This window comes from Penicillium nucicola (genome assembly GCF_028828085.1).
Source record: "Penicillium nucicola strain IBT 29836 chromosome Unknown utg000002l, whole genome shotgun sequence".
NCBI lineage: Eukaryota > Fungi > Ascomycota > Eurotiomycetes > Eurotiales > Aspergillaceae > Penicillium > Penicillium nucicola.
The window spans coordinates 3425338-3441171 of NW_026643126.1; the positions used below are offsets into that span (position 1 = coordinate 3425338).

The window sequence follows — 15834 nt, forward strand, 5'->3', positions numbered from 1 at the left end:
CCTGTTATGTCTCATGATCTTGCAATTTTCTCAACCCTATTGATTTCTGTTGCATCTCAATGCACCAGACAATAGCTGAATGAATATCAACTTTTCTAACCTAGCGCCATCAAACTGTCATCGTAGAAGGTTACATGGCATACCTGATTTGATTGAACTAAAATAACAACACACTAAAGGCATACAATTAAACGCAAGACCACTCAAACCAGCCGACCATTATCAGCCTCCTTGCCCTTAGGCGTCTGTCCAGAACGCCTCTTAAATACCCGACACAAGAACGAAGCTCCCTGTCCAATACCACGCACCAACGAAGTAGGGTTGTAATGTTTAACCCGGAACATGTAGTAAAGCAGAACAGTGCCAGCAATATTGAAAATGATATAAGCCCAGCCAAGACCGAAATTGCGCCAGCGTTCGCCGTAGACTAAAAACCAGGTCAGCATCAAAACGAAGCCAAAACGAAGGACCAAACATGTAAAGCAAAACTTACAGATATTACTAGCGGACAAATACTGATCCGCATTCTGCAACTGACAATACTGGCACCCACTCACAGCAGCAGGGTTATAAAGCTGACCGCCAGAAACCTGAAGATACGGCGCAAGATAATCACCACACGACAGCCCAGACGGAGGATTAAACACACTTAGTTCAGCACCGGAACATCGAATCTGTCGACCATGCAATCCCGTCGCAGTAAGACCAGCAATGAGATACGTCAACGGCGAGACGCGATACATGAAGATCCAAAATCCGGGCAGGGCATTCGGCGGCTGCATGACACCGTTGAAGGTCAAGGTCATGATAAACAAGAGTGTGGCGATAGTTCCACCTGTTTCAGCGTCGGGGAGGGACGAAATCACCAGTGATGCAAAGGTAGACGTGAAGATGTAAAACTGGACCACGAATAGTAGCATCAGACCTTGTCGGTGGGAAGGTTGTGCAGCGCCGTAGATTGGGTAGTAATAGCATGCCCAGCTGATGACTCCAACTAGGATTTGGTATGGGATTTCGACGATGACATTTGCTATCAGGAATGCACCCCAGGAGTAGGCCTTTGAGGGGCGCTCACGTACTTCGTAGAGAGAGCGCTGGACTACGAATTTGGGCATGATCCTAGGAAAGAAGCATCATTTTAGTTTAGTTGAGCGAGGACTGTGGAATGGGTTGCGTACTGTTGCACGAGAGTCGAGAAGATAGATGTGAGCATGAAAGCGCTGAACAAGACATCCTGGAATCCCTGTAGAGAATTATCTGGTTTGAAAAACGTGAATCCGATGAATAGTCCGGACATCGTCGCCAGCATGATCTTTGCCCATACGTAGGATGGTTCGCGCCAGAAACCTTGGAATGATCGGTAGGTGACGTGCCATAGCTGTGAGGTAAATGGCATTGCGTATTCGCCTGTCTTGGATTCACTTTCATCACTGGTACTGGCTGCGGCTCGGTCATCGTGAATACGGTCGATTTCTGTTTGGACGTTTTTGGCTTCTTGGCTTTGATTCCACACTTGGGGCCAGTCTTGGGTTGACTTTCCAGATGCACCAGCGCCGATGATTTCGAGCATGTACTCGGCAGGCTAGTTGTTTGTTAGCTAGCGAGATTTGAGAGCAGAAGAAATTAGATGTTACATTTTCCTGTGAAGTGCAGGACCTGGCTCCATTGCCCTCGAAGTAGTCCAGTAGAATGCGCGACTGATCACCGATTTCACCAAAGTAGACGGTTCGACCTCCTTTAGCGAGAAACAGAAGACGATCAAATTGCTGGAAAAGAAGTGCACTGGGTTGATGAATTGTCGACAAAACTGCTTGGCCGTGCTCGGCAAGCTTTCGCAAGAAAGCACAGATAGCCCATGAACTCTGAGAGTCCAATCCACTGGTAGGCTCATCAAGGAAAATCAGGAGAGCAGGCTTTGCAGCCAACTCGACTCCAATAGTCAACAATTTCCTCTGTTCAACATTCAATCCTTCGCCAGGTGTGCCGACAATGGCATCTGAAAAGTCTTGCATACCAAGCATGTCGATGACCTCTTCAACATACCTATGTTTTTCTTTCTTCGAAACAGTTTTCGGTTGGCGTAACAAAGCACTAAAACGAAGTGCTTCCCTAACCGTGTTCGTCGGAAGATGCAAGTCTTGTTGTTGAACATAGCCTGTTTTCCTTTGAAAGCTGGTATCGAGGGCTTTTCCGTTGACCAGCATATCCCCGGTGACAACACCGATAGAAACACGTTTGGCTAAAACATCGAGTAAGGTTGTCTTTCCGGCACCAGATACGCCCATAAGAGCTGTCAATGTGCCGGGCTTGACCCAACCAGAGACATTATCCAGCAGACGTCGTTCGCCCCCTTTGACGGGAATATCATAGCAGACATTCCTCCAAGTGAAGATATCATGCTGAGCTGGAATGGCAGAAGTGTCTCTCTCTTCTTCCGAATGCTTCTCCTGCTTGACCTCCGCTGAGCCTGTACTTTCTTTGCCCTTATTGAGATGTCGCAGATGCGCAGGGACATGGCCACGCCGGAAAACCAAGAATTCAGCCTTCGAGGATGTTGACGAGTTGAGCTCCGACGCAAGCAGATAGAGTGATATAAAGAAAATCCAAAATCCAATCAAAACACCCAAATTGCGCCATTCATGCGCATAGGAATAACTGTACTGAGTTTCAATGTAAGCATCACCAGACACAGTTCGTTCACCCGCCACAGCGCCTCGCACGGCGCAGATAAATGAATCACCCGTGAGACTGGGGTAAGCCGGGATGAATTGCGAGCATGTAAAGCGACGACCATGGAACTCGTTTGCGATCAATGCTTCGAAGGTGTAATAGACCGGGTTGATCCATCGAATCCAACTGAACCAGACGACCATTTCTGGCACGGTGATCACAAAGCCTGTGTAGATGACGATTGCAAGAACTATGACTCCAGCCAGGGACATGGCTTGTGCGAGGGTTTTCGTGGATGCTGCTAGTGTTCGGAATACACCTGACATTGCGAGGGTACTTAGGAAAGTAAAGAGGAAGAAGATGAAGAATTGGGAGGGTTCGTATCGCTGTATGTTTTGTTAGAGGATCACAAAACAGGCCAGGAACAGATATCCCAAATTGGAAGGTTGAGATTTTTTCTTCGACTTACCAGACTAGCCAAGAAGTAGAAAATGACGTTGAATACCACGGCCGATACAAATTTGACAGGTATGTCGGCAACAATTCCTCCTAGAGACTCCGTGAACGGATGTACAAAGGCATACGAGGCTTGTTTCTCCACAATTGGTCGCTGATCATAGAGAGAGTTGATCTCTGTGATACTGATGAGGGCGTTCATTCTGTAACACATAGTCAGTTCAAAAAATCCTGCTTCAAATGGACCTTGCGAAAGACCTAAAGGAGCACTCACAGGACAGAGAAAAACAATGCTGCGCCTTTACTTTGAAATCCTGCGGATGCGTTGGGGGTTCTATATGCATAAGCAACATGTCAAAGTTGTTAGGAATATGGATCATACCCGAAATAAATGGATCCAATGATCAAGGACATAACTATGCGACCAATGACAGTTGTCATCGTAGAAGGCTTGTCGTTCCAAATCCTAAAAACAGGTTTAAGCACGATAATCTCAGGGTAGAATCCTCAAACGAACCGTTGATAAGCTCTCTTAGTGCAAAGCTTGACTTGCATCGGAATCGAAATGACATATGAACTCTTGGGTCGAACATGCTTTGCCTGTCGCAGCCTCTTCGTCTCATTGAAGCTCTTTCCAGCCTCTCCACCAAGCGGATACTCTTCCCGATAAAGAGAGATATATTTCTGAAGAGCAGCGTAGTGAGAACTGCTCTTCCAGTATTTCTCAAAGTCGTCAGGGCTACGAGGGACTTTGTTCTCCATGCCTTCCCGAGCGGTACGCTCTTGTGGATTTGTGACAGAGGTCAAGAAATCACCAGTAGTCTGGCGAGCGGGACATTCCCAGCCCATATCCAAGAAATAGTCCTTGGCTTGATTGCAAGGGCCAAAGAAAATCTCTCGACCTTCATAGAGGACAATTACCTTGTCGAAGATATCATAGATCGCTTGCGAGGCCTGGTAGATTGCAACCGCGTGACAGTTTCCGATCAGGCTTGCAGAAACTCTCAGGGATTTGACAAACTCCAAGGCACTGGCGGAATCCAGACCTCGAGTGCTGTTATCCCATGCTGCAACGGGGGCTCCAGAAAGCGCCATCTCAGCAATGCTGACTCGCTTTCGCTCACCTCCAGATACTCCGCGGATGTAGTCATCTCCAACCTTGGTGTTATATGTATGACTCAACCCAAGCACAGCCATGGCTACCTGAGTGATATGCTTGGCGTACCTAGTCCGACTGATCCCGTTCAACCGGTGCTCAGGAGTTCTAGCCGCAGCAGCAAACTCAAGTGTCTGACCAACAGTGAGGTGAGGGAAGTGCTTGTCAACCTCCTGATTATAGAGGACTTCTCCCTTGAACTCCTTGTGCATCGTCTCCATAGGAATGCCATTGTACTGGATATCCGATTCCTTATCCAACTTCAATCCATGAAGCTCGCCAGAAATGGTCTTTAAAAACGTCGAGCAACCACTCCCGGGTCGCCCAAGCACGATCAACAACTCACTGCTTTCCAGAACACCATCGAAATTGCGCAAGATCCTTTTCTGTGGCGAACGACCCCCACACGAGATGTATTCTTGTGGCCGAAACAGCGCCAGTGGGACAGATCCCACATTGTTTTGGTACTGCAATGCAGATCCCGAGCCGGAAATATTGAGATTCTCCCAAAAGACACCAGTTGATTTGCGGATAGGAACACCCTCCTTATCCATCAGCTTGAGCATCATGCGGGCCCACTTGTAATGGTCGAACTGATCACTCTTGGGATCGAGAACTGGGCTATCTAGATCTATACCATCGAGTGTTTCGTTGCGCTCGACAGCTGTCATCTCAGATATGCCAGAGTCGGCGGAACGGCGCCGAGGGAAATTTGAGGCAATGCGCGAGAGCTCAGCGCGGTCCTCTGGGCGGATATAGTCGAAAACCATTCCATGACGCTTTTTTTGTGCAGCATCCACGCTTGGAGGGGGATCGGAGCTTGCTTGGGACTGCTGTCTGTCGTTCTCGGAGGAAGAGGAGGAGGGCTCGATGGCCTCATGGTCTTCGTCTTGCTGCGCCATGGTGGGTGAATCAAATCAAATGACTTAGGCAACTTCACTTCCAAGCATAAATCCTATTGAAGGAAATGGACGGCAGATGGACTATAAAGACGCGAAATACCCCAGTTGATCAAATACCAGTGAAAAAAAGGCTGTGTAACATTCAAGTTCCTGAGCCAAGCTAGGAAGTGTTTACCCGAGGATTCTATGATTCGAATTGGCATATTTCATAGTCGTGATGTCAACACCCTCTCCATACGATGGAACCTGGGGAAGCCGGATGTAGTAATGGCGGGTCAACTTGTGACATATTGGTACCCAGGGGATTCGCAACATGAAAGGTTTGTATTGGCTAGGATAAAGATTTCGGTTCAATCTTTCTAAATTAGGTAATGAAGGTGAAATCTACGGAATCTGATGTTTTTGAAACTTATCAAGTAGGGCACCGTTGATGCCTCAGGCCTAAGAGGCTGGAGGTTAGTTGCAAACTATACAAACAGTGCAAACACCTATCAAGAAAAAAAATAATTTATCGCAGACTCCGCTCAAGACAATTTGATCTCGAGTTTGGAATTGGTTTCCTTGAACACAAATCTCTGAGGGTAGTCTCTCATACCTTTCTAGAGATCATTACTATCATCCCTCCAACACAAAAGCCCTCAATTGCCGATCCTATAGAATCTTACTATGGACGGCCAAAAAACTCCCTTTGTGAGGGAGCTTGGCTCCAGTGGTATGTGACAAAGCTTTACAAATGAGTTGCTCCAAATTAATTATTTCGCCTCTACCTAGACCGCAAGGTCCGCGACAAGGCTCTCGAGTCTCTCACCCAGTTCGTGCGCTCGCGCAATGATCTGACCCTAATCGACTTCCTCAAGCTGTGGAAGGGACTATTCTACTGTAAGAGAAACCGCCGAACCTACCAAACCAAGACCACACCGATCTAATAATTCACAGGCTTCTACCATTCTGACCGACCCCTCACACAACAAGCCCTCGCCCGGGCACTCTCCTACCTCCTCGTCCCAACTCTCCCCCAAGCAACCCTGCATCGCTTCCTGCGCGCCTTCTGGATAACCATCGGCCGTGACTACCACTCACTAGACCGCCTCCGTTTGGACAAGTACCTTTTCCTGATCCGCTGCTACGTGGGTGTTGCATTCGAGCTGCTAGTGAAGAACAAATCAACAACGGCAGACGGAAAAAAGCGCAAGCGCGAAGACGCCGCCAAGGCAGGCCGCGGCAAGAAGCAGAAGAAGCAGGCACAGCCCGAGCCCGAAGTCGACGACAAGACCAACGGCGAGGAAGACGAGGAGGCCAAATTCCCCGATCTGGCCGCTTATATCTCTATTATTGAGGAGGGTCCTCTCTGCCCTCTGAACTACGATCCCGATCAGCCGAAGGACGAGGGTGATCCGAATTTCGTGCCTATGCCCCATGGTCCTGATGGTCTGCGTTACCATCTTATTGATATTTGGGTTGATGAGTTGGAGAAGGTTCTTGAGTTTGAGGAGGTGGGCGATGAGGAGACTCCTAAGCGCAAGATTAAGGGTGATGTTCCTATGGAACTTATCCTGCGGCCGTTGGAGAAACTGCGCGCCGAGAGTCCTTATAAGCCTGTTCGTACGAGGGCTGCTGAGGCTTTGGATGATGACCGTCTTGTTGAGTGGGGTGTTCGGACGAGAAAGTCCGAGGAGGAGGATAGTGACGACGAGGAGGAGTGGGGTGGTTTCGGTGATGATGAATAGATGTCTTGTATTTTAAGGGATGGTGTATAAACAAAATGAATTCATTGCACAGCGTGGTCGCGATTAGAACCGATCATGATATTGGAGTTGATGTTGGTATATAAGTTAACAGTAAATCTACCAGTCTACGATTCACAGGGCTTTTTGGATACATTGACATATCTGTTTGATTCTGTTATGATGCACAGTCTGACCACAGAACACCAATCGTCTAATAGAAGTTGACATATCGACAAAACACCAAGTCTCTTGCGCTAGGGTATCATTGAGAGGATGCAAAGACATGGAAAACATCGAGCGTATATATCACAGCCGAAAGAAACATCACGGTATTCAGCGGCATCTTCGACGCTCGGGATACAAATTGACCGGAGGGACTAACGAGGCCCTTCTGCTTCGTAAAGACGGCCTGACTTGGTGATAATTGTGCCGAGTCCTTGGTGAACTTCAGCCTGGAACGCTTCAAAAGGTACACGTTCGCCATCAATGCTGATATATCCTTCCTTTTGGTGGGGCACTAAACGGAAGGCAGATGCCTTGCGAATAATGAGCTCTGGCATGTCGAAGAAACGACCACTGGGGATCTCGTTCATCATGGAGAGTGCAGTACCACGGCTGACTCTGCCATCAATGGTAATCACGTCCAGGAGACCGTCGTTTGGTAGGGTAGCTGGGAACATGTTTGTGTCCTTGGACATGATTGCCATGTTTCCGGCGTAGAAATTACCCATCGTTTCACCCGGTACGACTTGCCAGTCGCTAGGTACGTCGTCTGATACTGAACCGTACTTGAGCTCTGGTAGTAATGGTGACTGTGCCGCGGCCTCGAGACGTTTGGTATCGACATCCGACTCCTCAGAGCGAGTAGACCACGTCGCATAGTGATCTTTGATGGCCTCCTTGTCATCAATTTCCACCTTTACGGACAGATCACACGGCCAGATGGTCTGCCTCATCAAGCGAACCAAGAAACCATATGTAAATCGTTGAGCGCCCATCCACCGGATGTTCTCAGTGGCCAGATCAGACTCGGCAACAATGCCGAAAGACTGCGAGAGGAAGGACAGAGTGCGCGAATCCTTCTGCGAAATGGAAACCAGGTCCAGCGGCGTCCTGAATCCCTTGACGATAGCCAATGCCGCGATCGAAACACTCCCAGTCCCAAAAGCGTTCCATGTCAACCCATTTCCAGAACCACAAGGAAGCAAAGCGACAGCAGTCTTGATCAGCGCGGTCCGGGCATCAGGCCGCTTGCCAAGGCCATTGAAAACCTCATACGGCAATCCATCACCAGAGCAACAAACGACGGCATCGAACGCATCGACATCAAGATTTTCTGCAATGTCGATAGCGTGCCCGCGGTGTTCAGTACTCTGCACGTCAACCTGACACTTGGCAGCTGCAAAGACTGGCGCCGCATATCTGTGGTACAAATCCGCCGCATAACCCTTGCCACCGAAGGGATTGATCAGGACCTTCAGTCTTTTCCCACGTAGCGCCTTGCCATAAGCCTGATCAACCAATTTCCCCACCCAGGCCTCCACGGCTTTCTTTTCTTTCTCCACTATGGGATATTGGACCGTTGCCACGGCTACATCGTCCTTGCCAGTTGGTTTTGCGTAGGCGATGACGATGTTCGAGGCTGTGACTTCTGCGCCGAGGACGTTGTATAGCGAAATCGCGTGAGTGGTTTGTGGTGCTATCAATGAGCCGAGGTCAGAACTAATGCAAGTACAGCGCAGGTTTGCGCCGATCAAAGCGCGCGAGAGCGGGTGAGGGACAGGTCTGTGCAGTTGTTTTGTTTGTCTTACCTGAGTTGAGTAAACCACAACACCGACGGCTTGGACGGGCAGGGCGGTCATCTGGAGGAGTTTAGTTGTGCACAAATAGCTGGCTTATGAGATGGCGTAAAGTACCGACGATGAGGAGGGAATCCGTGCCCAGTGTCAACGATACGGAGTCGACCGTCAATGTAGAGTCGTGCGCATCTTGCGCGGAGTCTGTGGTTGACATGATGATAGACGTTTAGATCATTGTAGGGAGAATAGGGAGACGGGGAAAGAGTAATGATATGTTGAAGTAACCAAGAGATGTATGCGGGCTGACATCGAGAGCCGCGGAGTTCCGGTGGGCCCGTCCCTGCAACTTAGGCCCAATTGGAAAGTTGACGAGATGACTACAGTACAGTAGGGCCTCAAAGACCCTGGTCAATAAATGTGAGTACAATTACTCGTAACTAATTTGATAGCCAAATAAGTGCTTTTATAGCTACCCAGATAGCCTGTACACATTTGTGAAGATCAAAACCAATTGTTCTCTATCCACTACTCCCGATGAGACCTCCATCTCATCTACAATAAAGAGACTATAAGTGAACAATTTGTCTCGAGAAATGAACATGGGGAACAGAAGACACGAAAAATGAAGAAAGAGGAGCAAAAATCATAGACCGCAAACCGCTGGAAAAACATCGACTTATGAAGTCGCCGCTTTGAGGCCCTTCAGAGAGCCCAAGCTCAATGCTAGGCCCTGCGAGCGACTTCTTATCCGGACAAAGCCAGTAATTGGCCCATCATCTCCCTCCTTCTCAATGCTCAGGTTCGCCAGTGCGTCCTCGCCTAAGTGATGATTAGTTATGGTGTAAAGATCTAGGGACAAGTAAACATACCGAATACACTGCGGGCGTACAGGTTAGCACTCAAGAACCGACAGTCACCCTTGAGCGAAGCAGCGGGTGTCAAGCAAGCCATGTTGGTGCTGTCCATCAGCTGCTTGAGGAATTCGCGGAGAGTCTTGGCCTTTGAGTTGATGTTGACCTTGTTCTCCCACTCGAACTCGGTCCACATGGTCCGGAATTGGGTCTCGGTGCAGTGGGCGGGCTGGATGTAGTCCATAATGTCGGCATGGATATCGTTAAGGATGACCACGTGGGTCTCGGTGGAGCTGGCGCCGTCGTAGACGATGTTACCGAAAATGACACCGGTGTCGGTCGAGGAAACCTTCACTGTAGCTTGGACGTTGAGGAAATCACGAGGGCCGAGGTTGTTGGTGGATGGTCGCTCAACAACCTTGAGGTCACCAAGGGTTGCGAACTCTACACAAAGGTTCTGCAAGGTCTCAGTAGTTTGGTTGACCAACAGCACGTCAAGAACAATATCGAATTGGTGCACGGTGACGTAGGCTTCGGCGTAAACGGAGTCAGAGAAACCAGTAAGCTGAACCACGCGGCTGAGCTTCGAAGCGACATTCTCCACAGTCGAGTCACCGCCAGTGGCCTTGACAAGATCAAGCTCAATCTCTTCAGCACCCTCGACGGTGTTCTTCTTGGTAAATTGACGAATGGGAATGGCATCATCAATCTGCACAGCGGTCTTAGCCTTCTCGACAGCCTCCTGGGCAGCCCGCTTCTTATCCTCGACCTGGACCATTGCGCGGAATGCCTTGCGGGTGTCCTGCAGGAAAGAGGCCTCGAGCTCCTTCTTTTCAGAGAACTCAGCCAAGGAGCGCACACAGGTCATGATACGGTCGACCGAATCTTCATCAATAGGAGCCTTAACGAAGTGAGATTGGCCAACACGGAGGATCGAGATCATGATCAGCATGGCCTCGGCACGAAGAGCGTTGGTTCGGGCAGTGTCTTGAGAGACCTCAGAGTGACGCATAACCAGCTTGGTCAAAGTCGAAGAAAGAACAGTCGCCAGGTAGTAGTCGCCATCCAGAATCAGTTGACGGAGAGGGGGCTTCTGGGCGGCCTTGACAGCCTCTAGGCGAGCAGCAGCAGCTGACTGGCTGGTGAGAGCACTCTCGGTTGCATATGTTCCATCGGCAAGCACCTTGCGAGATCCAGTAGGCGCGGCCTTGGCACCGTTGGCGTGTTCCAGAAGTAGGGCATTGTCATCAGGAACCTCATCCAGAAGACGCTGCTCGGATGCCAGGATAGGGATCTCGCCGAGGCTGGTTCTAATCCGCTTCCAAGCCTCCCGAATATCCTTCTCTTCCAAAGAGTATTCACCAATAACCCAAAGGACTCCGCGGTAAACCTTACCAGCCCGGACCTCGCTCAACGTGGACACCAGACGATCCACGATCGAACTGCGCAGGTCGGGGAACTTCTCCACAACCTCCTTGACAAATGAGATCACGTCGACAGCGGAGTTGTTGTTGAAGTCGGCAATAAAGTCCATCAGCAGATCAACCACACTGGCGGCGATTTCGGAGAACTTGATGGCGCAGGAGTGTATTGACTGCACCAAGATTTGACGGTACTCGCTGTTCTGTTCATATTGTTCGTCAACGGTCTTGGCAAGTTCCTTCTTGAGAAGCATAATGATCTCCTCCACGTTCTTGCTGGAGACCATCTCCATGGCAAGGCTGAGAGCCTTTCTCCGGACGTCGATGTCAGGGCTAGTAAGAACACGCAGGGCTTCCATGGTCAAGTCATCCAGAACACCCTCACTGCGGATTCTGAGTTGGTCCACGCGCTCCAAACAAATGAGCTTGACGTTGTTGTCGGCTTCCCGAATGGCAAGTTCAATCAGCTTGCTCGCGGCAGCCTTGACGGCGACGGGGTTGCTGGTGAGGGCTGTAAGAGATGTGGCGGCTTCGTAAACAACAGTGCTTGTAGAAGCATCAAGAAGCTCGAGCATGAGTTTCAAGTATCGTGACTATTCTTTGTTAGCGGTGCCTGAGATCCTAGCATAATTTCTCCAACCCACCTTATTCTGAGGATTTTGTACTGCATCCTTTCGGAGGAACTCCAACTCTGCTAGCTGGAGCAGCTCATCTGTGTTAGGAATTGTGTCGAATGTGATGCGCAGATACTCGAGTGCCTTTTGGTGGCTGATGGACATGAGGGCCGCAAAGGCATTGCGCTTGCAAGTGCCGTCAGTCTCGCCCTCGAGGAAAGTCTGGATCAGCTCCGGCGCATCGGGGATGAGGGGCTCGGAGTGCTGGAAGATAGAAGCCACAGCCCAAACTGCGTTCTTGCGCACATAGGCGTGGCGGTGTTCCAGACACGAACGCGCGGAGGAAAGGAGGGGCTCAATGAGTTCCGATTCGCGGAGTTTGCAAAGGAATCGCAGAGTGTTTCCACGAATATATTCGTTAGGGTGTTGGAGATCGTTGCGAATGCCGTTACTGTAGAGTTGAAAATGGTCAGTCCAAGGAGACCAACACGCAATGCCTACAGACATCCTTACCAGACCAAGATCATCTCCTGCTTCAGCTTGCCAGACGAGTCGTGCTTCGGGCAAATCTCATAGAAGAAATATAGCAGCTTCTTCAACGGCTTGCTCTTAGACGGCATAACAAATCGAATGATGTGCATAAGGATTTGCGGCATCGGGTCGCCATTGAGCATGATCGTGATAATCGTCCGCATGGTTTCCAACTTGGTCTCATCATTGCCCTTCTCCAGCTGCAATTTCAGCTCCTGCACGGTCGGCTGGTCGGCAGTATTGTCCTGATGGAGCAAACTGTAGGTGTGTTCGAGGAACGACGCCATGGTGGTGGATTAGGGAGTAACGAAGGAGAGCTGCAAGTTGTCAGTTCCGGGGTTGTTTTGGGGCCACATCAGCATTGTTGGCAACATACACAAAGGATAAATTCTCCCGGAGATAGATGTCCGGGTAGGAGGCAAGAACAAGCAATTAGTGTAAACCGACACCCCTCGCCCTTGAAATCATTAAAGAGTTATGATGCGCAATGGAGAGTGTCAACTTGTCCCTTAATCTGGCCCCGTCTTGTGTGGATGACTAAGCCCGCCGCTTTTCCACTTGGGCACTTTCGACGTCGACCTCACTTCTGCCACACCATTGCAAACATGTCGAATGAGCCGTTTTACCTACGATACTAGTAAGGATGGATGATTGAAGCCCGGGTTTCCTCGGCTGCTGACACTCTTCACAGCTCAGGTCACTCTGGGCGGTTCGGGCACGAGTTCCTAGGTAAGTCTACAAGCTAGTCATTCTGCTGGACCTTGCTAACTCGCCTTTAGAATTTGACCTCCGCACCATTGCAGAGGGAAGCAGCGCCGCCGTACGATATGCGAACAACTCGAACTACCGCAATGACTCCCTGATCCGTAAAGAAAGTGAGTGCGGGGATCGACACAACAAGCGGATATAAGCTGATGGTATTGCAGTGTGTGTGAGCGCTGCCACAATTGCTGAAGTGAAGCGCATCATTAAGGAGAGTGAAGTCCTGAAGTACGCCCTCCCATTGATGCCCCAGAAAGTGCATGCGAGCTGACCCCATCCAGGGAGGACGACTCCAAGTGGCCCACCAAGAACAAGGATGGACGCCAGGAGCTTGAAATTCGAATTGGCAATGAGCACATTTCCTTCGAGGTATGCAGATTGTGAAACTAAAGTGGACGCAATGGCGCAGGACTGACTGGATGCTACAGACAGCAAAGATTGGCTCGCTGGCTGATGTGACTGATTCGGATGACCCCGATGGTCTGCGAGTGTTCTATTATCTTGTGCAGGACCTGAAGGCTCTGATTTTCTCGCTGATCTCTCTCCACTTCAAGGTACTTTTTTCTCCTGTCCTATATGTGAAACTGCATTTTAACCACTTACGATACAGATCAAGCCCATCTAAGGGTTGAGCGAGTGACACCAAACTTGATGAACAATTCGGGGGTTTTGTCTAATGATACTCACCAGGCGTTGAGGATTTTTCGGGATGCAATTTCAAGCCATAGCAAACCAATGGAATTGATACCACCCAAACATTGAATTTTCACATCAAGATGCAGCTTGAACTTTTGTCACTGCAGCAAGTCGTAGTTTTAGTGCCTGAACTAGCTTCAAAGTAGAATTGATGGGTCGTCTGCAGGAAAACGCCCTAAAAGCTGCAGTGACGCAATGTAATTAAGGTGATGCGACCAACTGCCTCCTCGCTATTTATAATATAAGCGGTATGAACTGCAGAATATTTCATAAAAAAGAGCAGAAAAAACACACATACTACCTAGTAAATCCACGGAATGATCAGCAATAATGCATGCCAGAACTACTGGCGCGTTATCCGCGGCTCTTACAGTCAGCTTTAGTGGCCAAGGAACACAAAGTCAGGGTTATCTGGCAGAATACCTGGCAGTCCGCCACCGCCTGAGACAGGTGATCTCCAGTGCCCTGCCAACTTTGTCCTCTACACATTTCCTGCCTTGTTCTATTTAGTCTTACGATCTTCACGCCTTCCTCCCAACCATCATTTCGGGGGCCAATGCAGCAGACAGGTCAGCTTACGCAGTATATACTTCAGCCCAGGCGGTGACCAAGGCGGTCGGGCCCAATATACCTCGAGTGGCCGCAAAGCCACGCAGTAGCCTCCCCCGCTGTGCGCTCGCATGACCCCATTTGACCCCATTCCCGGGCCCCGTCTTTAAAAGACTCAATCTTCAACTTTGATTTCCATCTTGTTTTCTTTTCTATCTCTGGGGTTTCTTTCTTTTTTTCTCTCTCGATTCGATGTTGCCTCTCCCTTAATCCGCAATGCCGACTCCGAGTAACAACGCATCGATCGCCGAGGTGATCTCCACCCGTACTTGTCCACCAGAGCCAGATCGAATTTCAGCCTGGCGTGACTCGCCCGAGCCTACTGATTCTGTCATCGAACCCTTTGATGCTCTGTCACCAGAAAGTGCCCTCGCACCATCCGTCACAAGTCGCTCCGACGATGGTAGCACTCTCTTGGCAACCGAGCCGCTCAAGGCGGAGAAGAAGCTGACGGGCGCGGACGAATACACTGCACCTGTGAGGGCTAGTTCGCCTGCAGAATCATCCTGCATCCGTAGCCAGACACCGACATTGCCAACAAATTCCTCACTGCTCGACTGGGAATTCTCAAACGTTCGGGTATGTTGTTCACCTGGCTGACCATTGGGGTCGCCACCCGAATGTATACTAACTATTGCCACAGCTTCTACCAAACCACACATCATCCTTTCTGCGCTCTGGCAGCAAATTTGTCGGAACACAACAATCGGACCGCCAGGTTTACAATGTCGATGTTGAAATTAAGCACGTGGATATGGCGGAGTCATATCTTTGCGGTTATCTCCGCATACAAGGTTAGTGATTCGCGTGCACAGGAAACCTGCATGGGACTTATCTTAACTGACTGTTTTGTTCTTTTACAGGTCTCACAGAGGATCATCCCACTTTAACTACATTTTTTGAAGGGGAAATAATTGGTACCAAACACACCTTTCAGACTCGCAATGAGGACTGGGGCGCTTCGGAAAAGACAGACCTCCACCACTGGTCCCGTTTTCCTGCGTGGCGGCCACTAGCAAAACAGGCCAAAAAAGCAGACTTCACATACCGTAACTTTGCCCAGCGAGAACACATCTTCATGCGATGGAAGGAATCATTCCTCGTTCCCGACCATCGCGTGAGAACAATTTCAGGTGCCAGCTTCGAGGGTTTCTATTATATCTGTTTTAATCAGATTGAAGGAACCGTGAGTGGTGTATACTTCCATGCAAAGAGCGAACGGTAAGCAAACAGACCAAACAACAACAGACCGGTGAACTAATGTTGCTTTCGTCCCAGGTTCCAACAACTCGAACTCAAGCATGTCGAAGATCGTGGATGTGCGCCAGCACTCGAATTCCGTTGAATACGGTGAACTCGATCGCTGGCGCATATAACCACCCTCACCTCCTTGAGCCAATGCTTGATATTTATGCTCAACCCCCACATCTTGTTCTTTTATTCGTGATACACCATGTCTAAGCAGCGCTTCTTGGTCCCACATCACTCGTGAATTTTGGACGTTTGAAACTCCTCTCTCGCCGTCTATCCTGGTTGCTTTCCCTTGAATGCCCACTGTCTCACCTCTCATCTCCTACTCACGTCGAAGATTTCTTTGTTCTCACACACCAGACAAAGACTCAAGACTTTCCTTTCCGACG

At 49.5% G+C, this 15834-nt stretch overlaps 6 protein-coding genes across 6 annotated transcripts; 3 read left to right on the forward strand and 3 right to left on the reverse strand.

Moving 5' to 3' along the window:
• Window positions 1-203: 203 nt before the first annotated feature.
• N7511_003046 (uncharacterized protein) lies at window positions 204-5184 on the reverse strand (the record flags this gene model as incomplete). The annotated part of the gene is made up of 8 exons (XM_057125471.1): window positions 204-427; window positions 494-1119; window positions 1179-1582; window positions 1635-3056; window positions 3140-3329; window positions 3401-3460; window positions 3509-3592; window positions 3644-5184. The coding sequence occupies 8 exons, from the start codon at window positions 5182-5184 to the stop codon at window positions 204-206; spliced, it is 4551 nt and encodes a 1516-aa protein (XP_056987630.1).
• Window positions 5185-5850: 666 nt separating this feature from the next.
• N7511_003047 (ribosomal RNA processing 1 family protein) lies at window positions 5851-6911 on the forward strand (the record flags this gene model as incomplete). Its single annotated transcript, XM_057125472.1, has 3 exons — window positions 5851-5896; window positions 5956-6063; window positions 6121-6911. 3 exons carry the CDS (start codon window positions 5851-5853, stop codon window positions 6909-6911), a joined length of 945 nt encoding a protein of 314 aa, XP_056987631.1.
• A 377-nt stretch (window positions 6912-7288) lies between these two features.
• N7511_003048 (uncharacterized protein) lies at window positions 7289-8924 on the reverse strand (the record flags this gene model as incomplete). Its single annotated transcript, XM_057125473.1, has 2 exons — window positions 7289-8773; window positions 8832-8924. The coding sequence occupies 2 exons, from the start codon at window positions 8922-8924 to the stop codon at window positions 7289-7291; spliced, it is 1578 nt and encodes a 525-aa protein (XP_056987632.1).
• A 462-nt stretch (window positions 8925-9386) lies between these two features.
• Window positions 9387-12414, reverse strand: N7511_003049 (coatomer subunit beta; the record flags this gene model as incomplete). Its single annotated transcript, XM_057125474.1, has 4 exons — window positions 9387-9529; window positions 9580-11575; window positions 11627-12047; window positions 12110-12414. The coding sequence occupies 4 exons, from the start codon at window positions 12412-12414 to the stop codon at window positions 9387-9389; spliced, it is 2865 nt and encodes a 954-aa protein (XP_056987633.1).
• A 318-nt stretch (window positions 12415-12732) lies between these two features.
• Window positions 12733-13514, forward strand: N7511_003050 (mago nashi family protein; the record flags this gene model as incomplete). The annotated part of the gene is made up of 7 exons (XM_057125475.1): window positions 12733-12764; window positions 12819-12856; window positions 12907-13002; window positions 13054-13117; window positions 13171-13258; window positions 13318-13443; window positions 13500-13514. 7 exons carry the CDS (start codon window positions 12733-12735, stop codon window positions 13512-13514), a joined length of 459 nt encoding a protein of 152 aa, XP_056987634.1.
• Window positions 13515-14410: 896 nt separating this feature from the next.
• N7511_003051 (GID4/VID24 family protein) lies at window positions 14411-15539 on the forward strand (the record flags this gene model as incomplete). Its single annotated transcript, XM_057125476.1, has 4 exons — window positions 14411-14773; window positions 14838-14988; window positions 15058-15415; window positions 15473-15539. 4 exons carry the CDS (start codon window positions 14411-14413, stop codon window positions 15537-15539), a joined length of 939 nt encoding a protein of 312 aa, XP_056987635.1.
• Between the last annotated feature and the right edge of the window lie 295 nt (window positions 15540-15834).